Source organism: Solenopsis invicta, chromosome 4 (genome assembly GCF_016802725.1).
Source record: "Solenopsis invicta isolate M01_SB chromosome 4, UNIL_Sinv_3.0, whole genome shotgun sequence".
NCBI lineage: Eukaryota > Metazoa > Arthropoda > Insecta > Hymenoptera > Formicidae > Solenopsis > Solenopsis invicta.
The window spans coordinates 19,566,895-19,589,447 of record NC_052667.1 but is presented as its reverse complement, the minus strand read 5'-3'; the positions used below and the strand labels follow the sequence as shown (position 1 = coordinate 19,589,447).

The window sequence follows — 22,553 nt, the reverse complement described above, 5'->3', positions numbered from 1 at the left end:
TAAAATTATGTAATAAGAATTTATAATATATATTTGCATTCAATTTTATTAAATTACTATTGAAATATGAGTTTAAATTGTAACGTGATACGAATGCACATATATTTCATATGATTGGGAGATACTTCAGTGTACAAAGATCACAAGTTTTACTCAAACGCACATTTTATTCAACTTTTGAAATTATTTTTATATCACATTTATGTTATTACCAACGCGTTAATTTTACGTCGCTAACTTTTATCTATTGTGTTTTTTATTCCAACGAACATGCGCATATTTTTATAATCATATAGGTTTTTAATCGTAAACTTTAAAAGCCATTTCCTCAAGAAAGTGATAACGGACGCCGAGTAATGACGCAGTTGAAGAAATCTATTCGAAAAACGTAGAGGATATTTTTAACGTGGGTATATAGTGTCGATTGAAGTATCGTCCGAGAATGAATCGCGGTACTTATCGCCGATTACAATAAAAAAAGAAGCGAGCATAATATGCACTCGTCGCCTACTCAGCTCTCAATGTCAGCTGTACAGATGCGCACGGAGTGTCCTCATGAGCATCTTGTAAGTGAATCGGAATTCATACTCAAGAAAACCATCTGTCAAAATGGTAAATAAGATGTCGAATTAATCGATAATTTTGCAGAAATTGCGGATATTGCTGAGGATGCATGTATAGTAGGTATTAAACAATTCAAATTGAGAGCTAGCTGTCATGTCGTTCATGATGTCATCTTTAGTAGGAACATTCGCGCGAAGAATACACAAACAGGTAAAGATAATTTTAAAAGGATAATTTACTGTTTAATTTAAAAATTTACTGTTAAATGTAAGATTAATATTTCGATTTTCAATCAATATAAATTAATTTTAACTTTGGAATGTTATTCATATTTTTCTTATGTTAAATACTATTTTGGGTGAAAATTTATTCGTACAGTTAAGAATTTGTTTACACATTTTTCTTATAGGTTGCAAGGTGTTGGAATAATTAGACTAACACTAGTTTAACGTAAACAAAATCTTATTAAGTGTTCCAAGCTATATTTTAATAACAAAAACGTAGTAGTAAACTTGAACAAGCAAATTCACCCACAATACTATAGGGTTAATCTTGGTTTAACCCTATGATACTAATAATACTTTCTCACACACACACACACACAGCACACGATATTTATGATAAATATTCATACATATTTATTATTTTATTTTTTAAGCGTATATATTTTATATACACAAAAAAGTTATAAAATTTTTATTTATTATGTTATTAAAATATAGACTGAAATCTTATACATTTATGATAAGTAAAAAATACAGTAATATATTATTTAAAATTTAGAAATATTTTTATCTGTGATATTTATGAAATATTTTGGTAAACTATAAAATATTCAAATACTTTTAAATCTTATATAAATGTTATATGTTTTTTTATTTGTTTCTCTAGTTTTAAGGATTAGAGAAAATAAAAAGTAAATTAAATCGAAAATAAAGTTAAATTATTTGAAGTCTAGTGAGTGAACTTTAAAAGTGAAAAAACGATGATCCGAATTTTACAGTTTTGAACTTATCCAATAGAGTAAACTGGCAAAAGTTATAAAAATGATATGTAATACTAAAATATAATTTAAATTAGTAGAAATGGACATAAATTATTTATATGTAAACCGCGACTCCGAATACAGATGTATTCTTTATACAAGCTATCTCGTTGCAGCCGCTCTTGACACATAGAGTTTCAGTTATCAAACAACTGGTTCGAAATTTAGAAGTGCACGAGCACATAGCGTATAGTTTATTGAAGGAGGCTGGAATTCCTACGCCGCCTTTTTGGGTGGCGAAGACACCTGACGAAGCCGCAAATCTGGCCAAGAATTTAAAGACGAAGGACCTCGTACTGAAGGCACAAGTTCTGGCTGGTGGTAGAGCGAAAGGACAGTTTAAGGATAGCAATGTTAGCGGTGTCGTGATGTGCGACAGGCAAGTACGCGACCAGGTCATCAAATTTGTAATAGAAAAAAACAAGAGCTCTTCTGATAAATTTTTTCAATTTTTGCTATTTCTAAATTTTACAAATATTTAACATGTAATGTAAAATATATTTATGCAAAAAAAAATATGTTTGCATAAACTGGCAAAAATTATATTTTAATTCAAAAGTTTAACGTGTAATATTAAAATGTGTTTATGTAATTTTATTTAGAGATATTTTTTACTTTAATTAGTAAATCGTACTAATCTCTATCAATTAATTAAAAAAAATGAAACTAACAAATAGTAACAAATTGTAATAAGTTTTTTTTTTTCAGCGCTGAGCAAGTAAAGGAATTAGCGGAGAGTATGATTGGTAAGGTGCTCATCACCAAGCAAACAGGCTCGGCTGGAAAGATATGCAATTCGGTGATGGTAGTGGCGCGTATGTTTCCACGTAAAGAGTATTACATGGCGGTGATGTTGGAACGTACTTTTGACGTAAGTATAAGTTGCCTATGTTAACAGGAAAAGTCCAGTGGATATAAAAAGACTACAATAGTAAATTTTGGTTTTTATTATCCCAAACTTTACCCAATGAAATAAACTAGAAACTAAACATTATAAGTGTATAAATTATAAAAATTATGTTGTAGTTAACATGTAATATTAAAATATAATTATATAACTTTATGCAAATAGATATTTTTGCTTTAATTAGTAAATCATACTAATCACTATGTTTCAAAGAAAAACAGAACTAATCAATAGAAATGAAATTTTACAATAATAGTTTTTTTAATTCATGAAATATATTTTTAAAACAAAAACTGATATAATTATATATACAATAAATAAATGATATACAATATATACAATATATAAATGTTACTAAAATTTAAATTTATAAATTAAGTATTATTAAATTATATATATTAATATTCTATATATTAATTTTAATATAACAAGACAAGTATAATAGTAACAATTAACAATTTTTATCAATTTTTATTTGATTCGTTTCCTATTCAACGTCTTGCAATAAAGGATAATTTGCTCTATTACTAATCTATTACGGATGTTATTTTGAATAAGCTTAAATTGGAAAACTCTTAATTAACAATATTTTCTTATTGTTTTTTATCATTTTATGTAGAAAAGGGCAGATTTTTTCTGAAAATATCAGTTCTTATTACTACCATAGACTTTATTAAAAAAATGAAATTTTATGAACTCTGTGGCTTTTCTATCAGAAATGGTTTAATATAATTTGCTATTATTTTCACAAGGGGCCCGTAATGATCGTCTCTAAGCAAGGTGGGGTGAACATCGAAGACGTCGCCGCTACGAATCCCGAAGCCGTAGCATATTTACCGATTGACGTGAGCAAGGGTTTAACGCCCGCGCAAGCGAACAGCATCGCCGATAAGCTGGGACTCACGGGGAACAGCAAGGAGATCGCGTCACTCGTCGCCTCTAATCTCTACGAGTTGTTCGTCGAGAAGGACGCATTACTACTCGAGATCAATCCGTTCGCGGAAGACATCTGTGGCGAATGTACGCTACAACACAGTGAGATAAGATACGAGAAACAAAAGCGCAGTCTTTCAATAATAAAACTGAATAACGCGTTACTCATAATCCAGCACACAAACGTTGAATTACAACATGACGTTTTTGTAATGTTTTTTCAACTTTGAATTTATAGATTGAATTTTATAATGGAAATGATTGTGTACATTTAAATCCCAGACAACACAAGAATTTGAAAGATGTAAAAACGTACGTCTAAGGAATATCTTTTGGACCTTTGTATTGTCAGAGATGTTAAGCAATAACATTACTTTCAAAAAAAGTACAATAAAGAATTACATTATGAAGAAGTACATAATATAACATTACTAAAATACTTCGTAAAAAGAATGATTCTTTTCAATGACTTCTCAAAATTGAAAAATTTTATAATTGGTTAATATTTATTGCTGTCACGGAAAAACGTGATTTACTAACTTCAGATCACGATTTTTGTGACAGTAATAAATACGAGTATGCTATAAAATTTAAAATTGAAAAGTGTTATATCATAACTTCACTAAAGTCATCCTATTTTATGATGATTTTTTAACTCTATTTCATCAGCCTTATTTTCAAGACTGTAACTTGTCATACTATGGTACATAAGATGGACCGGAAATACTATAGAAAAAAAATAAAAATTGTAATAAAAATAAGATTACAAAGCTTTCTAAATCCTTTTAATATGATGAACATAAAAAATTGGATAGCATTTACATAGCAAAAACATCAATTTTTCTAAAAAAAAAACTAATTTTTCTGGTTTTTTTCTAGTGATTTGGAAAAAGTGGTTTTTTTAAACTATTAAAAAAATGAATAAAATAAACGAGTAAAATTAGTTTTTAAATTGTTGAAGAAAAATTTTTAAAAATAATGTAACTTTTATTATTTAAAATTGATTCTTTTGTTTTTCTAAAATATAGATATATAACATCTATAATGTAGATATAGATAATCTAATCTATAAGATATATAATCTAGATATATAAATCTGTACATCGTTAAGCAATGTTGAATGCTAGAGTGTAAATGTTTTCTAACGTAGAATCAATTTATATAAAGAATTACTTCTCTTCAATTTTCAAAAGAAAATTTAGTATTGTTTTATTGTTGAAAAAATACTTGGATATCCAATACGCACTTTCATACTTTAATATTTAGCATAATCACGTTTCAGTGCGCAATGTTCTTTTAAGTGTTCTGTGCTGTATGAGTTATGTTCTACGATTTATACTCTTGCTGTTTTGTTGCCGCAGATTACGCTCTGGACTGCAAGTGTAAGTTTGATGATAGTGCTGATTTCCGGCAGAAGGAGCTATTCGCACTGAAGGATATGACTCAGATGGACCCGAAGGAGGTCGAGGCAGAGAAGTACGACTTAAATTACATAGCCCTCACCGGAAACATTGGATGCATGGTGAACGGAGCTGGTCTGGCCATGGCCACTATGGACATTATCAAATTGTACGGCGGCACACCGGCGAATTTCCTGGACGTCGGTGGCACTGCCACGGTCGAGACGGTAACGGAGGGCTTCAAGATATTGTCCTCGGATCCGAATGTAATTTTCACTATAAAAATGTCGGTCGAGTTGAAACGATGCGAGAGATTTATGTATCAATGATCTTTTTTAGGTGGAAGCAATCTTGGTGAACATCTTTGGCGGCATAATGAGATGCGATATAATTGCCCAAGGGATCATAGACGCTACTGAACAGTTGAATCTGAAAATACCTATAATCGTGCGGTTACAGGTGATTGCTTTTTTAAATTGTATTATACGAAGAGAATTTTCTCTTAGAATTTACCCTTAAAATCATAAAACAATTAAATTTTACTAAATTTTATAAAAAATTATAGGAAATTTATAGTAAAATTTTAATCAAATCTTATTAAATTTTACAAAATTTATAATTTTACTAAATTATAATAAATTGTAGTAAAATTATAGTAAGGTGTTTATTACCGAGAAAGACCGCAAAAATCTAAAATTTTCAGGAAATTTACTTTTTATAATTTACTATTTTTGAAAATCATGGTTTTTCAAATTGAATTTTATTGGTATTTAGGAAAATTTTTGGGGAACTTAAATTTAAATTCTATCTCTTTTTCTGTCAAAATTGTTTCTTTGATTACTTTTTCTTGATAATGCAAAATTAGCATTAATTATGGAGCATCCATGAACATTTTCTTGTAACTGGCAAATTTTTATAAAAAAATTAGTGACAATAGAAGATATGTTGTTCTAAATTAGCGTTTTTTAAGAAGTATCCTTTTCTAGTTGTATCTCTAGAGTTAGATACCTGTATAACGGACAGATCATATGTCATATTTAGTTCATATTGTTTTTCTTTCTTTTTTTTAGTAACAAATTTAATATTCAAACCTCAAATGTTTTTCCTTGTGATTGTATGATTAAGGAATATTAAAAGGTATAATATAATTTATCTCGAAGCTGCATTAAAAAATTATCTTACTAGAATTTTTGAAAAATCCAGGGATTTTTCTCAAGGAATTCTTTTACAAAATTTAAACACCCTGTAACAAAATCTTTCTAAATCTATGTTTTATCCCATGACTACCATGTTTTCTAGGATAAATTTTAAGAGAAAATTTTCTTTATGTAGCACTATTGTATACTTAATTTCTCCTTTCGTTTTTACTAAACTATCTATTTCTTCGTAGGGTACCAATGTAACTAAAGCTAAACAACTAATACTGGACGCCAAGCTGAAAGTAATAAGTGTGGATGATTTTGCTCAAGCAGCTGAGACATCTGTTAAGTTAGCGTTGATGATGAATATCGCGAAGTCATTGAATTTAGATATTACTTTTAGTGCTAAATCACCGCAGAAGGATTTTGGGAAAGTAAAAAATTGACGCCTCTGTGAAAAAATTTATAAAATATTTTATATTTGTATACCCACGGAATATATTTTTACGTATATGCAACAAGTGTGTATTGATTTCTCTACTATATATGAACAATTATAAAGTGCTGACGCTTTGCTTTAAAAATATTATACAGAATATTATAATTTAATTAAGAATAAGAGAGATAAATCACTAATTTTTCTAGTTTCCTTTCTCGCGTGATGTAAAGGCTTCTATGCTTTTTAGTATTTTTCGTTCTTGAGCCTAATTCTTTCTGAATTAAGCGATTTCGCGAGATAATAATTTGCAAAAGTTTTTTGTATATTGTTTTTTTAATACAATATCTCATCTTGCAAATTTTTAATAGGCTCCTGTCTACTCGCTGCTGCCATATTGAAATCATGATGTCATAAGCGTGAAATGACACGGTGAAAACAAATTTAATGCTTAATAATAATAATAATAATTAGATGATTTTATAAGATATATTTTATTTGCGTAACATTTTTGTACTTCTACTATATAAATTTAGCACACGCTGCAAACTTAGAAAATTTCTGCTCGAAATAGTCAACAAAAGCAAATTTTCTGCTATAATTGCAGAAAATTTATTACATATATTTTAGGAAGACTTCTATTATACATATGCATATATAAATCATTTCTATTACATTTCTATCTCATATTACAAGATTTTTAGAAATATTTTTGTTGCAAAATTTTATACATTTTACAGAATCCTTTCAGTGTTTCGCATAAAAAATGTGTGAAAAAGGTTGAAACCTTTCTGAAAACTCTGCAACCATTGATTTTGTATAGATACATCAAAATTAAAATCTTGCACAGAATATTCTATAATACCCTATATGGGAATAATTTTGAAAAATGTTATTATCTAAGACAGTGTATTTTCAAAAATACAGAATGTCGATTTTCTTGAAAAAAAAAAAAACTATGAATATTCAATTTTTGTAGTGAAAAATCCAAAGATATTCCATGAATTAAATATGTGCTGGCTGGGCTACATATTCCTATTTAAACATATATATTTTGTATAATTACAACTTCTTTTAGAACTTTATAAAAAATTGATCACATTTGACTGATAATTCAAGCATGAGTACTACTCTATATTTTTATTTCAAATCTACAGGCTCCATGAAAATTGAGTGTATATATATGTGTGTGTGTGTGTGTGTGTGTGTGCGTGCGTGCGTGCGTGCGTGCGTGCGTGCGTGCGTGCGTGCGTGCGTGCGTGCGTGCGTGCGTGCGTGCGTGCGTGCGTGCGTGCGTGCGTGTGTGTGTGTGTGTGTGTGTGTGTGTGTGTGTGTGTGCGCGCGCGCGCGTGTGTGCATATATTTATATACTTACCTTCTTATTTTTCATGTAATAATTTATGGAGCATGTATTGTCCATTATTTCTAATTGAGAATTATTTTGAACAACATAATTGAAGCAAATTTTTAACCCTTTCAGGATCGGTTAAAAAAAAATTTATTTGAAATGATATTAATAAATAATATATTAAAAATTTGTTTTTGTGTGAAATAAACGTGAAACAGTCACACAGAACTTTATTTTACATTCTACATTCAAATTTAAATCTTTTATTTGTAATTTTTTGTTCCTGTAGTACAAACAATATATTTTTTTATCCTGTTGCGTAATTTTCATTTTTTTTTTCAATATAAGAAAAATCTCGCTATCAAACGTAAAGGATTAATTGAAAGCAATTATAGATCTCGTTTCAAACCATGTTTTTCGATAATACTTTCAATTAGTTGTAATTTGAGAAATCAGAAAACGATAGATTCAAAAAATTTCTTATTTTCAATAGAACAGAAGCATTGAAAATAGATAATTTTTTCGTATTTTATTAAATGATTATAAACACGATCTTAAAAAGTTGCAAATATGATAGAAATGGATAGATAACAACGTACATCATTAAAATGTAAAGCCCAAGATCCTAATTAAAATAATACTGTATTCATTAAAAAAATATTAATTCAAGTTACTATATATATATAGTACACCGGTTTTAAACCATTTAAGAAAAGATTGAATATCATTTATTTACACTTAATTACATCGTAAAATGTATGAAAACTATAAATATCGAGTTGCTATATTATGTCATGTCCAGTGATTCCGACGTTTCGATCAACTGTGCGTCGATCGCAGTCACGCACTCGGCTGCGTGAAGTGCGTGAGTACCGCGTGAACTCTGCGTCACGATGTGCTGCGCGTGGGAAAACGTCAAGCACCTGGGTGGGGGACTGCGAGGGGCGAAGCTCGCGCCTGGCCAGTTCACAACGGCCGTCGCTCAGGCAAAGATGGCTACCATGTTGTCGCGGGCGATATCACTCGCGGAGAGTCTCGGCCGATTGAGCGGCCCCAAGGTACGTCAAGCCAGCGGATCTTTTCGCGTGCACGTTAATCGCGCTGGGCTCCGGCGCTGACGTGAACGAACGCGCTGGATGATCCCGAGTTCGATACGTTTGATCGACCGAGAGAAGAAAGAAAGAGAGAGAAAGAGACGGAGGCGGAAGGTCGCTGATCGCCATATTGGACAGCTGTAGTCTGCTAAATCGAGCGCCAGGGTCGAGCGCGAGCGATTCAAAGCAATTCGAGGATGTCGGCTTCGTGTATTTTTCCCCGCAAGATGAGCATGACAGTTACGCAACCGAGCGGGGACGCGCCCCTCGCGTCGTCTCCTTGACGTTCCCGTCGATGAGTGCGACGTCCGCCCCCGCGTTTCAATCGAAGTTCTCGTTTGCATGAGGGGATACACTTGTCAAATGCGGTCGTTATCACATCAGTGCTGTCATATTGTCATTTTTTTTCCAAATTCGGGTTTTGTTGTTGTTACGCCGGAATTTTGGGAAGACGAAAGATTTTAGGAGAATTTTCTGAAGAGAAAAATTATAATATTTTTTGGAATATTTTTTGCAGAATTTTGCTTATTTATAATATTTGACTTGCAATAATTACAATAATAATTGATTTGTCGATTTCTTAGGAATTGTATTGATTTGTAACACGCTTGTTACAAATATAATATGTGACAATGGGCACCGTCTTTGACAATTCCGTTCCTGGTGGAACGGAAAAACGAAGTTTAATTTGAATATGAAATGAGATGACAATCGATGCTTCCGCGCGCTCGCCCGCGCGTGTCTGATCGAATCGCTCCTTCTCTATTTTTTTTTCTCTCTCACCGGAATGTAGATTTATTTTCAGCGATGAAGGCGCGGCCTTGAAGCTAGCAAAGTGCGAAGCGCTCGCTCCTCCCTCGACATGCCGCTACGAGTACGCACGTGCTTCGATTGTCAGAGTCGACGATGCGCAAGTTGGCCGAGATTAGCGATAGGAGCTTTTCATTTAAAAAATCGATTGCACGTTCTCGCTGAAACGGAATGGGGGATTCCCCAGCTTCGACCCACATTCATGTGAATTCATCCGACAATTAGGATCGCTGCTTTCAATTGCTGAACAATATTATTAGTAATCCTGGCGAAAATAAGAAACTTTATAAAGTCCTTACAACCGTTTGTTGAGAGTTTCTTTTTAGAATTTATACGCTATCGAACTCTATTAAGAACGCTTACGCAACGCTGTTGGGTTTGAACGCTTTTAAACCCTTATCAAACGCTGAATATAAAGTTTCATGAAAGTTGGATAACGCTCGGGCAACGCTTTTTAGAATACGCTATTAAATACTAATTACGCAAGCGCTTTTCATTCGCTTAACGTTGCAATTCCTCTCTACAAATTCTTTACTGACAATGAGTGTCCTAAACTCTTAACAAATCCTTACAAAACGCTCATAACATAAACCCTAAATAAACGCTTTCATTTTCGTCAGGAAAATGACTAAGAAAAATATTAAAATAAGATTTTAAAATAATAAATTGTGAATTAATTGATGTTAGAAAAATGTTTAAAAAAATTTTACGCTAAGGACCTAAAAAAATATTTAAAAGTGTAAGTATATTATTAAATAAAAAATTGCTCAAAAATAGATTTGAAATTAATCTAATTAGTCAAATATTACTGAGACAATCTTAAAATATAATTCTTTCTCTCTCTCTCTTTCTCTTGAAAATATTACACATATTACACATTGTTTAATTAGAATTTTGTATTTCTCTGACTTATTCTTCTGACTTGTGTGACTATGTTTCACACAAGTAGTAAGTCACATGAAACGAATTTAAAAATAAAACATAAAAACTTGGCATGCTCGGATTGCATTTAATTATGTAAAAAAAAAACTTGCATTATGCATTATTTACTATGTATAGATAAGAAAGGAATATTAATAACTTATTATCGTCATAAATCCTAATTTATGAATATGAATATGTTTGAATATTAAACTTCATTATATTTCCATTACATAAAATTATATATTATTGATATTATTGCAGATAATATTTAAAATAAAGATTGAATTATTATTACTAAATTCCTTTTAAGGGTTGAAAGCACCTTTTAATATACATAATATTAATTGCAATATAATATAATAATAAAAATACATTAAAATATAGCCCTTTTTTGAAACTTTAAACGCATTTCTTAAAGTAATATGATAAAGTAATTTGATAAACCTGTTTAGCACCTAAAACGTGGGATACCTTCAGTTAATAGACACCTGTAATTAATAAATAATTTGAGAGGCGAGAGATATTAAATATTTGACTAACATTAATATTTAACCGTTTGTTTAAAATTTATAATTAAAAAATTGCTGAAGAATTAACATTAAATTGTTAAAAGAATGTGTCACTTAAAACTCTGTTACACAATTCACTTTATTGCACACGAGGTGTCATTGCCAAAACGCATATAAAAGCTAGCTGTATGCAAATAATGAACATGTGCATAGCTTATTGCCATTCGACCTTCATGTATAGATTATATTTAACCGTTACATGATTTATAATGACAAGCCAATTTGCATACGCTTTAACCTACTCATGTTATCTTGTCTTTTGTAACATCAATAATCTGCGTCAATAATTTTTATCTTTACTTCTTTTTTTATCCCGGTCAATGTACACTTTGTACAATGTAAACTTTGGCGTACACTTTTATCATTTGTAATGACGCTAAAGCTGAGAGTGTCTGCCGCGTATAATTCAAACAGTTATTACTAGGATATAGTAACTATAATAGTTAAAAATTAAATAATAGAGTTTAAAAGTTAATAACTTTTAACTTAACTAATTTTTAACTTTTACTAGTTATTTTTAGAACACATAAACTTTAACTTATTAACTTTTTTCTAAGTTAAAAATTTACGTAAAAGAACACAATTACAAAAAGAAAAAATATATTACCACGTAAAAAATTGTACAATATTTCTTTGTTATTTTATTTAAACTTAAGTTACAAATAAAATATTAAATTTATTTTATAATCCAGACTTTAATTGGTTTTAGTAATCTAAGTTTAAAAATATTACATTTTAATTTAATATAAATAATGCTTTTCAAAATTAACTTTTAATTGAATTTAATTTTCATAACTTTTGAGTTAGATTTTTATTCTTGTAACATTGAAAGTAACTAAATATTATAAATCATTAATATTAATTTATTTTACTATATTACGTTAAAAAAAAATTAACTTACTCAATTCTAGTTCTATCTCTGAACCTGTGTTATCCCTTTTCAGATATTGGCGTGCAAGACTAGTTTAGTGAAACAGCCAGTCAGGAATTTAAACGTGCACGAACACATCAGCTACAGTTTACTGAATGAGGCTGGTGTGCCGACGCCTAAATTCGGAGTCGCCAAAACTTCCGATGAGGCAGCCAAGCTTGCTGCCGACTTAAAGACGAAGGACATCGTCTTGAAGGCCCAGGTCCTAGCCGGCGGCAGAGGAAAGGGACACTTCAAGGGAACGAACGTTAGCGGCGTAAAGATGTGTGAAACGTAATTACGCGGCCCTTTCACATAAAATTACATTTTGCATGCAACCACGTACTCCGTGTATGTCAGGAAATATTGTAGCGCTTATCACCGTTGCTTGTAGTCCGGAAGAGGCAAAATCATTGGCGGGCCAGATGCTCGGCAAACTGCTCATCACGAAACAGACTGGCGAAGGCGGTAGGATATGCAACGGCGTGATGGTCACACAACGCATGTTTCCTCGTAAAGAGTACTACCTTGCTGTCATGATGGAAAGAGCCTTTGGTGTGAGTTTCTAAGATGATGAAAAGCACATTTCAAACGATATTGCATTTAATAGGGTGCTTAAAGTCAAGAGAATCTGGAATTTTCAAGGAATTTATTTTTTATCTTTAGAAATCATAAATTTTTATGGAGATTTGATTGCTACTCAAGGAAATTTTTGAGAAACTACTTTTATTAAATTTTAATTCTATCTCTTTTCAGATAAAATTGTTTTTTGTAATTTTTTTGTTTATAATGCAAAATCGATTATCAATAAATTATGTGATACACATCCACGTACGTTCTCTAACTCGCAAATATTTATTAAAAAGTAAAGATGAGAGAGCCATTATCGGTTCTGTAATACAACGATCTTGGTGCCTAATAATTTGGTGCCTAATAATTTTTTGTGTAAATTTTTACAAAACTCATTCACTACTATCGTATTCCGATTTCGATTAAGATGTGTTTTAACACCAGCGCGTGCGAAAATGCAACGCACAGTTCGTGAAGACTAGAGTTTGTAAAAATTCAAAAATTATTATATTAGGTATCAAGATCCGTTGCAAACCACTCCAAAATCGATATTGAGCCTCTTATCTATATATTTGACAATTTTATTCTAATCTGATTATTGTTTATTAAAAAAAACCCGCAGTCGGACCTTCTTTTTGATCTTATCACCTTGATTGTCAGTTATATTCGTATTCATCAATATGATGCCCTGAGTGCTCCTGGATTTTTGTATCTGCTCATTGGTTTTTCGATTGCTACATTTGACGTGTTGTCGAAAGTCCCCTCGATGTCAATGAAATTTTCTGTTGCATTTTCTATTGCTCTTAGCTTCCAGCTGTATTCAATTCCGTTCATAAGGTGTTGTGACGCAATATCTGTCGATTTCTATGGTCTCTCTATAAATATGAAAGAAAGTCAATGATTTATCAAGCAAAAGGTCAGTTTTCAAGAATCTTTCAATCAGTTTCTCTAAGGTTTTTAATATATGAAATTGATAGGTCTAAAATCTGTGGCCAAAATGTAACAATTTTTACTTTGGTATAAAGACAACTTTAGTACCATTCCTATGTCTTAGGACTCCTGCAAGCTTCAAGTACTTTATTAGGGAATCTGATAAAGTTTCCAGTTTTCCCCTGAGTAGTGTCAAATATTGTATATTTTATCTGATCCGTGTGCCTTGTAAAATTCATAAGTTTTAACTGTTCATTCAATCTCATAGGGATAAACCACTTTGCCAATGACCATTATCTGTGCTTATCTTTTCTGGATTGAATTCTTGCTTGAATTGTTGCTACAAGTAGATTTCTCTTGGAACCGCAAAAAATAAGTATCAGATGCTTTAGAGATTTATCCAATGACTCGTTGTCAGTATCATTCCTGTTTAGGATCTTAAAGCAAACCAAATAATAAAGTAGCTATCCTTGTTAAGGATCATGTTGAACCTGGATACTTTAGGACAACTCATTGCTTTCGCAGAAATCTCTCCAGTTTTTCCTCTTGGTAATGATTAATATCGCCTTGGTATAACGTTGGGAGTTCCTAAAGCCTCCCAATCCATTATTTTTTCTTCTTTTTGCCCTCTAATCTCATCTCCTACCTGTGCTTTGAGAGCTTTTTATTCCACTATGCAGCCTTGGTCCATAAGGGATACTTCAATTTTAATAAGTAATTTGTCTCATAGACTTCTTTTATAACGTTACTTACGAATTGCTCCGCTGTTTCCAAATCTTTTGGTATGAAATCTGGTTGGAGCTCTTTCTACGATAGACTTTCTAGGGCTACCTTGTAGCCCTTTCAATTTGTATATATGGGGTTACAACTCCATTTCTGTTCTTCCAAATGTTTGAAGACAGGCAAACATTGGTCTGAGTTCGAAGGTTTCCCATTCTCTTACTAAGCTCCTCCACTCTCCCTGTATATACAGTACAATAAATGTCTATCATCTCTTGTCTTTTACAGTCCATAAAGATGGGTTTCGATCCTCTTTAGGATGATTAGACCGGTATGCATAACAGAGTCGTGGAGACTATCCCCCCCCTCAAGTTGATATTTGAACTCTCCATCCTACATGATAGGAGTTTGCATTACAACCCAGGAGTAGTCTTCTTTCTCTGCTGCGTAAGTTACCAGTTTCTTGAGCTAAGGATCCAAGAGTTACCGTTCATAATGCAGTTCCCCTTGCGCTATGCAACCGTCGCATCGGCACGGTCGCTAATATCTTGACTAGAGGAGTTTTTTTTTATTAGTTGTATTTAGTTACACCTATAAACGGTACTCTTGAATGCAATCGTAAGACCTTCCACCACTCCAAGGTGAAAAATTATTTGGGGAATATTTTTTTATTAAATAGTTATTAATAATTTTCTGTCGAAATTTTATTACATTTTTATTAAATGTTTATTAAAATGTTTATTTTTTATTAAACATAGAAATAATCTTTCCAGTGAAATATAATTGAAGAATTTCTTACAAAAACTAAAAACCAAAAAGTTAAATTTTTAAGAAACAAAAATCAATTTTTAAACAATTTTATTATATAAGTATGATAATTTTTTTCGGATATATAATAGGAATAAATAAGTTGTAAACTTTGAGAATCTATTAAAAAATAAATAATTTAATTTGTTTAATTCTTGTAAACATTTTATATTTATTTATCTATTTATATTTTCTGTTTTTTATTTGATTTTTATCGTAATAAAATTGTTCACAATCTGAAGCAACTCAGAATTAGCTTCATTACCTAAGATTTTTAAACTTATTTGGTTATTGTATGAAACTCTTGAATTAAAATTACATTATATAGCTATTTATTGAAATTTCATCAAATTTAATGATGCTAAATTCATCAAAATTTTATTAAAATTTTTTTACCAAAGCTCTAATATATGAAAGTGCTTTTGATTTCTAGGGTCCCGTCATAATAGCTTCCAGTCAAGGTGGAGTAAATATCGAGGAAGTTGCGGCTACAAATCCTACCGCCATCATGTATGAACCTATTGATATCAATAAGGGCATTACGAAAGAACAGGCGGAACGTATAGTAAGCAAGCTCGGCCTCGACAACGTAAAGGACTATATTTCCAACATGATTATAAATCTTTACCAAATGTTCCTTAAAAAAGACGCTCTTCTTTTGGAAGTAAATCCACTCGCAGAGGACATTAATGGGAATTGTAAGTTTATCTTCTTATTTAGGCTTGTTAGTGATCAGGAGAAAACAGAAAAAGTCAGAGAATCAAGGAATTTATTAATATTCTCGGAACTCCTCGTTGACGGTAGCGATGTTCCGTCGCGGACAAAATTAGAACTAATAGGCGTGGAGCGTGATAAATTGACAATGAAATTTGGTCCTGCATGTCATTTCGTTATTATGTGTTTTATTGTAAAAATGTGATTTGTCTCGTATTTACCAAATTCGTAAAAATGGACCGCAAGTAAAGTTGATTTGAATTTTATACATAAAAGCATATGTTTCACTTCTTTGAATAGCTATCCGTGTGTTTTCCTATCTGAATAGGCTTTACTTTAAGTGTTTTTTAAGTGCTTTTTACGACTATTTACTGACTGTTAAGCGAAAAAAGGATAGTCAAGATCCATTTTTACAAGTGTTTTAAAGCGATTTTGTTATTTCTGTTTTATTTACAAATGCTACGTCGGAGACTTTTATGTCTGATTTTTCGCTTATGACGTCACGACTTCAATATGGTCGCCGCAAGTAAACAGGAGTCTTAACATAAGATTAAATTATTGTAATACCAATTTAAAATTTTTTAATTTTACTTAAAAATTGTTAAATAAAATTTTTTTAATTATTTAAGAAAACATTAATTTTTTATGACTTCAATTTTGCAGTACAATTTGCAGAAAGCCATTATTAGATATAGTTAAAAAAGGAAACTACAGAAAAAGCTATAAAAAAAAATTGTTATGTCTAACCGAATTAAAAAAATTACAAAAATAAACGAAAAGATAAATACTTTTCTTTCAAAAGTGCAATATTGAATATTTTTTTTGTATTTAGAGTATTGTAAAAATACTTTAACAATACTCTAAAATTAAAAGTTTTTTTTTTTTATTATTTTCTATTTAAAAATTGTTTTCTTTGTTTTTAATCAGTGTTTCTTTCAGACTAGTCAAGAAATTTCTCCATAAAGTAACTAGAAAAAATCAGGAAATATTTATCTTCTATTTTACCAACGATTCTATCTATCTTTCTATTTAATATATTTTTTACAGATTTTGCTCTAGATTGTAAATGTCGATTTGATGACAACGCTGAGTTTAGGCAAAAGGAACTCTTTAGCCTAAGAGATTGGTCTCAGGAGGATCCTAAAGAAGTCGAAGCTGCGAAATTTGACTTGAATTATATCGCGCTTGATGGCAATATAGGTTGTATGGTAAACGGGGCTGGTTTAGCTATGGCCACAATGGACATCATAAAGTTGCATGGCGGTGAACCAGCAAATTTTCTCGACGTTGGCGGCGGTGCATCAACTTCGGCGGTGAAAGAAGCATTTAAGATCATCACTTCTGATCCACGAGTGAGTTCATGAAATTATAATCGATCTCTGATAATTTAATCAAATTTACATGAAAAATAATTAAATGCTAATAATATATTATGCAAAATATTATAAAGAAGACCAAATGAGCTGATTAAAAATATAATGTGTTGATACAGTTTACTTATTAAAATAATAAAATTTAATAATAGAGATAGAAGTACTATACGTTTCAACTGAGTAAATAACTCTATACTTATTTTTCTCTTTAAAATTTGTTCTTATGTGAAACAACTGTTTTTTACTCGCTTTTTTATTATTATTATTGAATTTAATTAAAGAGCAATTTTTTGGTGTGTTTCACATAATTACTGCATGTACAGTCTTGCACAAGCATACTTATCAAGTTTATTAGAATGTCTAGATGACAAAACTTCGGTTATCGCAAAGACGATACACACATTCCGATTGATTTGACAAGCATACTTGACAAGTTTATTTGAATGTGTGGTCTTAATCTAGTGATTTTGTAATATAATATGGAACCAAATCAATAAAATAAATTTACATATAATTAATTTTGTATTCTCTATTTCTTAGGTTCACGCTCTTTTAGTTAATATTTTTGGCGGCATCATGAGATGCGACGTTATAGCGGAGGGTATTATTGCCGCAACAAAGGAACTAAGTTTAAAAATTCCTGTTGTCGTGAGATTGCAGGTATAGCTTATGTGCGAATGATTATAATTATAATTAGTATTTTTAATTTCTCCGCAAAATAAAATTGAGGGAAAAAATTTGTTCTGTTTTTTCCAAAAATACGGAGAAAACTATAATAATGAGGTATTCGTGTTTTTAATTTTCGAAAAATAAAATTGTAGTTTTTTCCCTTTTTTTCAAGAAATACAAGTGTAAAGATGACAACAAATCTTATTGATGAATTATTTACTTACTACAGCTCTTAAATGTAAACAAATTTTTTAACTATTGATCTAGAGGACAATAGAGATGACATTACCTTAAAAGAAAAAAAAAATCGGAAAAACACGACAAGAAAAATTGGAGAAAAAGTTTTTCCTCAAAATTTTTGATAATTTCTCTAGTAAGAACACTAATTATAAATATATGTAGAACGTGTAAAGATTATGTTTTTATTTTCCAGGGTACTAATGTGGACGAAGCCAAGGCTCTTATCGCAAATGCAGGTTTAAAAATTGTACCAATTGATGATCTTGATGAAGCTGCTCGGGTCGCGGTAAAATTATCGACTATTGTCAAATTAGCTCAATCCGAAAATCTGAGTGTGAATTTCGAGATACCTGCCATTTCATAAGTAGCAAAAAAAAGAATTATAATCGGTAATATTATTAATTTAAGAATATTTTTGTCGAGAATATTCAATCGTTGACAGATTTCAGGTATGTCTGGAAGTAAGAATTGCAGTAATAATTTTATATGCGTTATATATTCTCGTCAAAGAGTAACACCTTACATAGTTGTTTGACTCTTTCCGGTAGACAAAAGTCTATACATATAGAATCGAATATAAAGATGTATAATTATATATACATATATATATAAAATATACCTATATATGGTTTCTTGTGTTTTCTCTTTATCCATATATACTGAATGTCCTTACTTATTGTGACGCCCATTAATGGCTGATTTTTGAGCTTATTTCGAAATTGTAATATAATAAAATGTTGAAGCCACAATAGTTTGTAAATAAGAGTTGTCAAATAAAATTGTCCAAAATGTACACGCTCAAGTCACTGTGAGCGGTACCGTATTTGTTCGAATTTTGAACGGTTTGATTTGTCAACTTTAAACCCTTCTTTAAAAATTATTATAACCTCGACGTTTTGGCATTAGAATCTTTGTCTCGAAATGATCTTAGGAATCTGTTATTAATATCATAATAAGTTTGGGACATTCTGTAAAGAGGAAAAATAATAAAAAAGTATTTGCGTTGAAAAATAATTATAAAAAATTAATTTTACATCGTTTATCTTTATAAAAAAATAAGATCACGACCACACTCTTTGTATTTTCTTTATATAATTGCATATATACAATTTTATACATTATGTGTGATTATATCTTATTTTTTTTTATATTACCAACAGAGGCTATATAAAAGAAACAAAACTTAGCCGTATTATATATTGTATAATAATATATATTTATATTTGATTATATATATAAACTTTTTTTTACTGGATTTGTGTAATTTTACGAACATAGAAAGAGAATAAAAAAAATATGGTTTTAAACAAGTCTGTTTTACAAAAGTGATACGACTAAAGGTAAAACCGGACAAACATATTAACGTATTGTTTTATATATTTGTGATAATTTTTCTCTTTAATACCGCGAACACCCGTATACCTGTAATTCACAGAAATGCAAGATTATTCGTAGAGACGTAATTTATTGCTCGCTCTATCGTAGGGTTCTGTGAGAGAGCCAGTATTAAGGAGATTAAATTATATAATATCTATCTCCAAGCAATCATTGCGCGGACATTATGGGCATGTGTTTTAAGAGAGCGTTGAAAGCCGTCGTTGAAAGATGCTATTAAAGACATTAAAATGTAAACATTGTTAGCTATTCCTGAAACATTAATATAAATATTAGCTTGTAATACAGTATTAAATTTGTAATTAAATTTATTATTATGTTATGTAATGTTATTATTATATTACCAATTTACTTTGTAAATGAGTATACATTTTTTTATGATGCAATGTCACACATGTCACCACAAAATTATAATTTTTTTTGTTGTAGTTACAACCCATATAATTACTCGTAAAGTTATACAACTTTAAATAAAAATTGATCAATTATCATATCGTATACATATCTACAAAACATCAGGATAATAATAAATCATGCAGTAATTTAATATTTTATTTTGAGCTAATCAAATTTTGATGATTACACGAACATTCTGATGAAACTTTTCTTAGAATTCTTCATATAATTTTTCAAAATTTCTATATAAGAAACCAGAAACCAGAGCGTCCATAAGATTGTTTTTAATAGCACTTTTGTCGATGTCGAAGTTAATGAAATGGATGTATTTCAAGACGGAATCTTTTACAACAGCCATTCACGTGAAAAATCGTGCAATGTTGAATAAAAGGCCTGTTCCATGTAACATACGTGTAGCGATATATATGTATACATAAATTATTTTGCATAATTTTAGTTTGTCTTTGTCCTGTCGAACGAGCGATTATCGTTCATACATTGTTGTTCCCGACATAGTGGTGCTATTGACGGAAACTTTTATACGATTGTGCAAATGATCGTCAAACAAACAAAAAATATATATAGTATGTCCACATATTTATTTTCTTTGTTGATCATTAAATCTTAATTAGAAGATATGCATTAATACTAACATGTAAATATATTTTCCGAACGCTTTGGGGATTTTTGTGTAAATATGAAGCATTGCTTGTTTCTGATCGCGAGAGAAAAAGATGAGACATGACTTGTGAAATTCTCGAAATTCTATATTTATCAAATAGACAAACGATTTGGAATCATATGTTTTCCGTGTGAATAATGAGATCATGGAATTAATCCATGTTTAATCTTTTCTCTATTTTTGTGTCAAGAGATTAATTCAATCAACAGAATTGCTTAAAGTAAAATTTCTAAATATATAATTCGTTATCTCTAATCCAATTTTTTATACGTCTACAAAAAATTAATAACTTATATAGGTTAATAAAATAATACAGGTATTATTTAGTAAATTATTAATCACTGGTTAGGTTAAGCAAAAATTAGTTTAATCAGCAGAGTCGTTTAAAGCAAAATATTTATGCAATTTGTTTCTATTATTATTATTATTATTAAATATTTATTGATCCTCTTAGGATTCTTTACTTATACATCAGTACATACTTAACAAATGATAAATGATTGGAAAATTATGCATTGAAATATTGTCGAATCAAGTTTATGGATTTTTTAAATCTGTTTTCTCTCCGTAATCCGTTTGAATCAGTAATTATGGATTAGCTATTTACTTTTTGTATTTCATCCAATATGAATAGATGAAGTAAAACATGCGATCAATCCGTTTGAATCCGTAAATACGAATTGACCCTTAATTTGCTTTTTGTATCATCCAATGACCATCGAAATGAAATTTTCTACAAATCCGTTTGAAACTGTAATTGTGGATTGGCCATTTGCTTTATAGCATATAGTATCACAGTGCACTTTACAGTGCTTATAGTAATGTATAATTATATTGAGAATTATTCATTGGAGCGATGTCGAGTCAAGTTTTCAGATTTGTTCAAACATTTGTTGTTTAGTGGGTACACTACGTACAATTAATATAAACATACGTACATCGCTTTTATTTTTAATCTACTCTTAACACTATCATATCATTTTTAATTTACGTCACCTCTGGTTGCTCTATTCTTTTTCTCTCGCACCTCACCTTGCAAATCCCACTTACCTACACTGTTAAAAATGTCATAAAATTTAATGTATTTTTAAGTTACACATTAAATTTAATGTATGTTATTAAATTTATAGCGTTTTTCATTGATAAGTTGCTTTGGTCTTCTTTTAAAAATTAAAATAGATTGACTTAGTGCTGCTCGAAATACATGAAATCCAAAAACATTAAAAGATATAAGTCAAAGAATTGTATATCAAAAATTAAACTGTATTCATAATAGAAATTTAATTAATTTTTGTTAGAAACTTTCTTTACGATTTAACTTTTTTAATCAAAATCATTCTACTATGCTAGCTGACATTAATATTAGAAATAAAACTGCTATATTTTTTTTTCTTGTTTTTCTTTTTCGTACTTTATTTTTTAAATAAGTGATTGTATTTTTACGATACTTACTATCAGAATAGTCGCCCCCAACAGCAGGCTTTTATGTGCACGTCGAGATCGCATGGAAAGTTTAATGCCAAACTTATCGGAAACGGTAAACATTTCTCGAATAAAAGCCACTCGAGTGGTTCTGGATCGTGCCAACAACGCGACGCGTTTCATCCACAGATTTGACCTACAGATTCGATCATTGATTGAGTCTCAAAAAACCTTGTCCTTTTTGTACAATAAAAAAATCACAGTTTATCGACATGATATATAATTGCTAAGTTTATAATGTCATATTCATTAGCATTTATTTTTAAGTTTTACACCTTAATTTTAATAATCTTTTGAAGGCTTTTAAAGTTAGCTTTAAGACAATTTAAGAAATGTCATAACATATGTAATATAATATTTATTAATAATAATGAAATATTTGGCGTAAATGTAGTAGAATCTGTGAAATATTTAAAGATTACGAAATTATGACTTTTTATCATCAATACTGGTTGGCCGGATGAACCGCGAATATAAAATTTCGGTTCACAAAGGC

General features: G+C 30.3%; 1 protein-coding gene across 1 annotated transcript; it reads left to right on the top strand.

Annotated features, from left to right (window-relative positions):
* The first annotated feature begins 26 nt into the window (after positions 1 to 26).
* LOC105199200 lies at positions 27 to 18,734 on the top strand. The gene is made up of 15 exons (XM_011166175.3): positions 27 to 566; positions 649 to 774; positions 1,726 to 1,988; positions 2,318 to 2,480; positions 3,269 to 3,536; positions 4,811 to 5,115; positions 5,189 to 5,308; positions 6,240 to 6,429; positions 8,643 to 8,830; positions 12,114 to 12,373; positions 12,474 to 12,636; positions 15,540 to 15,804; positions 16,868 to 17,172; positions 17,734 to 17,853; positions 18,296 to 18,734. The coding sequence occupies exons 2-15, from the start codon at positions 718 to 720 to the stop codon at positions 18,464 to 18,466; spliced, it is 2,838 nt and encodes a 945-aa protein (XP_011164477.2). The 5' UTR covers positions 27 to 566; positions 649 to 717; the 3' UTR covers positions 18,467 to 18,734.
* Positions 18,735 to 22,553: the final 3,819 nt, after the last annotated feature.

Excerpts from the sequence above, each read along its gene's own strand:
- LOC105199200 (XM_011166175.3), top strand. The coding sequence starts at position 718 with ATGTCGTTCATGATGTCATCTTTAGTAGGAACATTCGCGCGAAGAATA. Across the intron at positions 5,309-6,239 it reads CTATAATCGTGCGGTTACAG|GGTACCAATGTAACTAAAGC; the intron begins GTGATTGCTTTT and ends ATTTCTTCGTAG. Across the intron at positions 17,173-17,733 it reads TCATCACTTCTGATCCACGA|GTTCACGCTCTTTTAGTTAA; the intron begins GTGAGTTCATGA and ends TCTATTTCTTAG.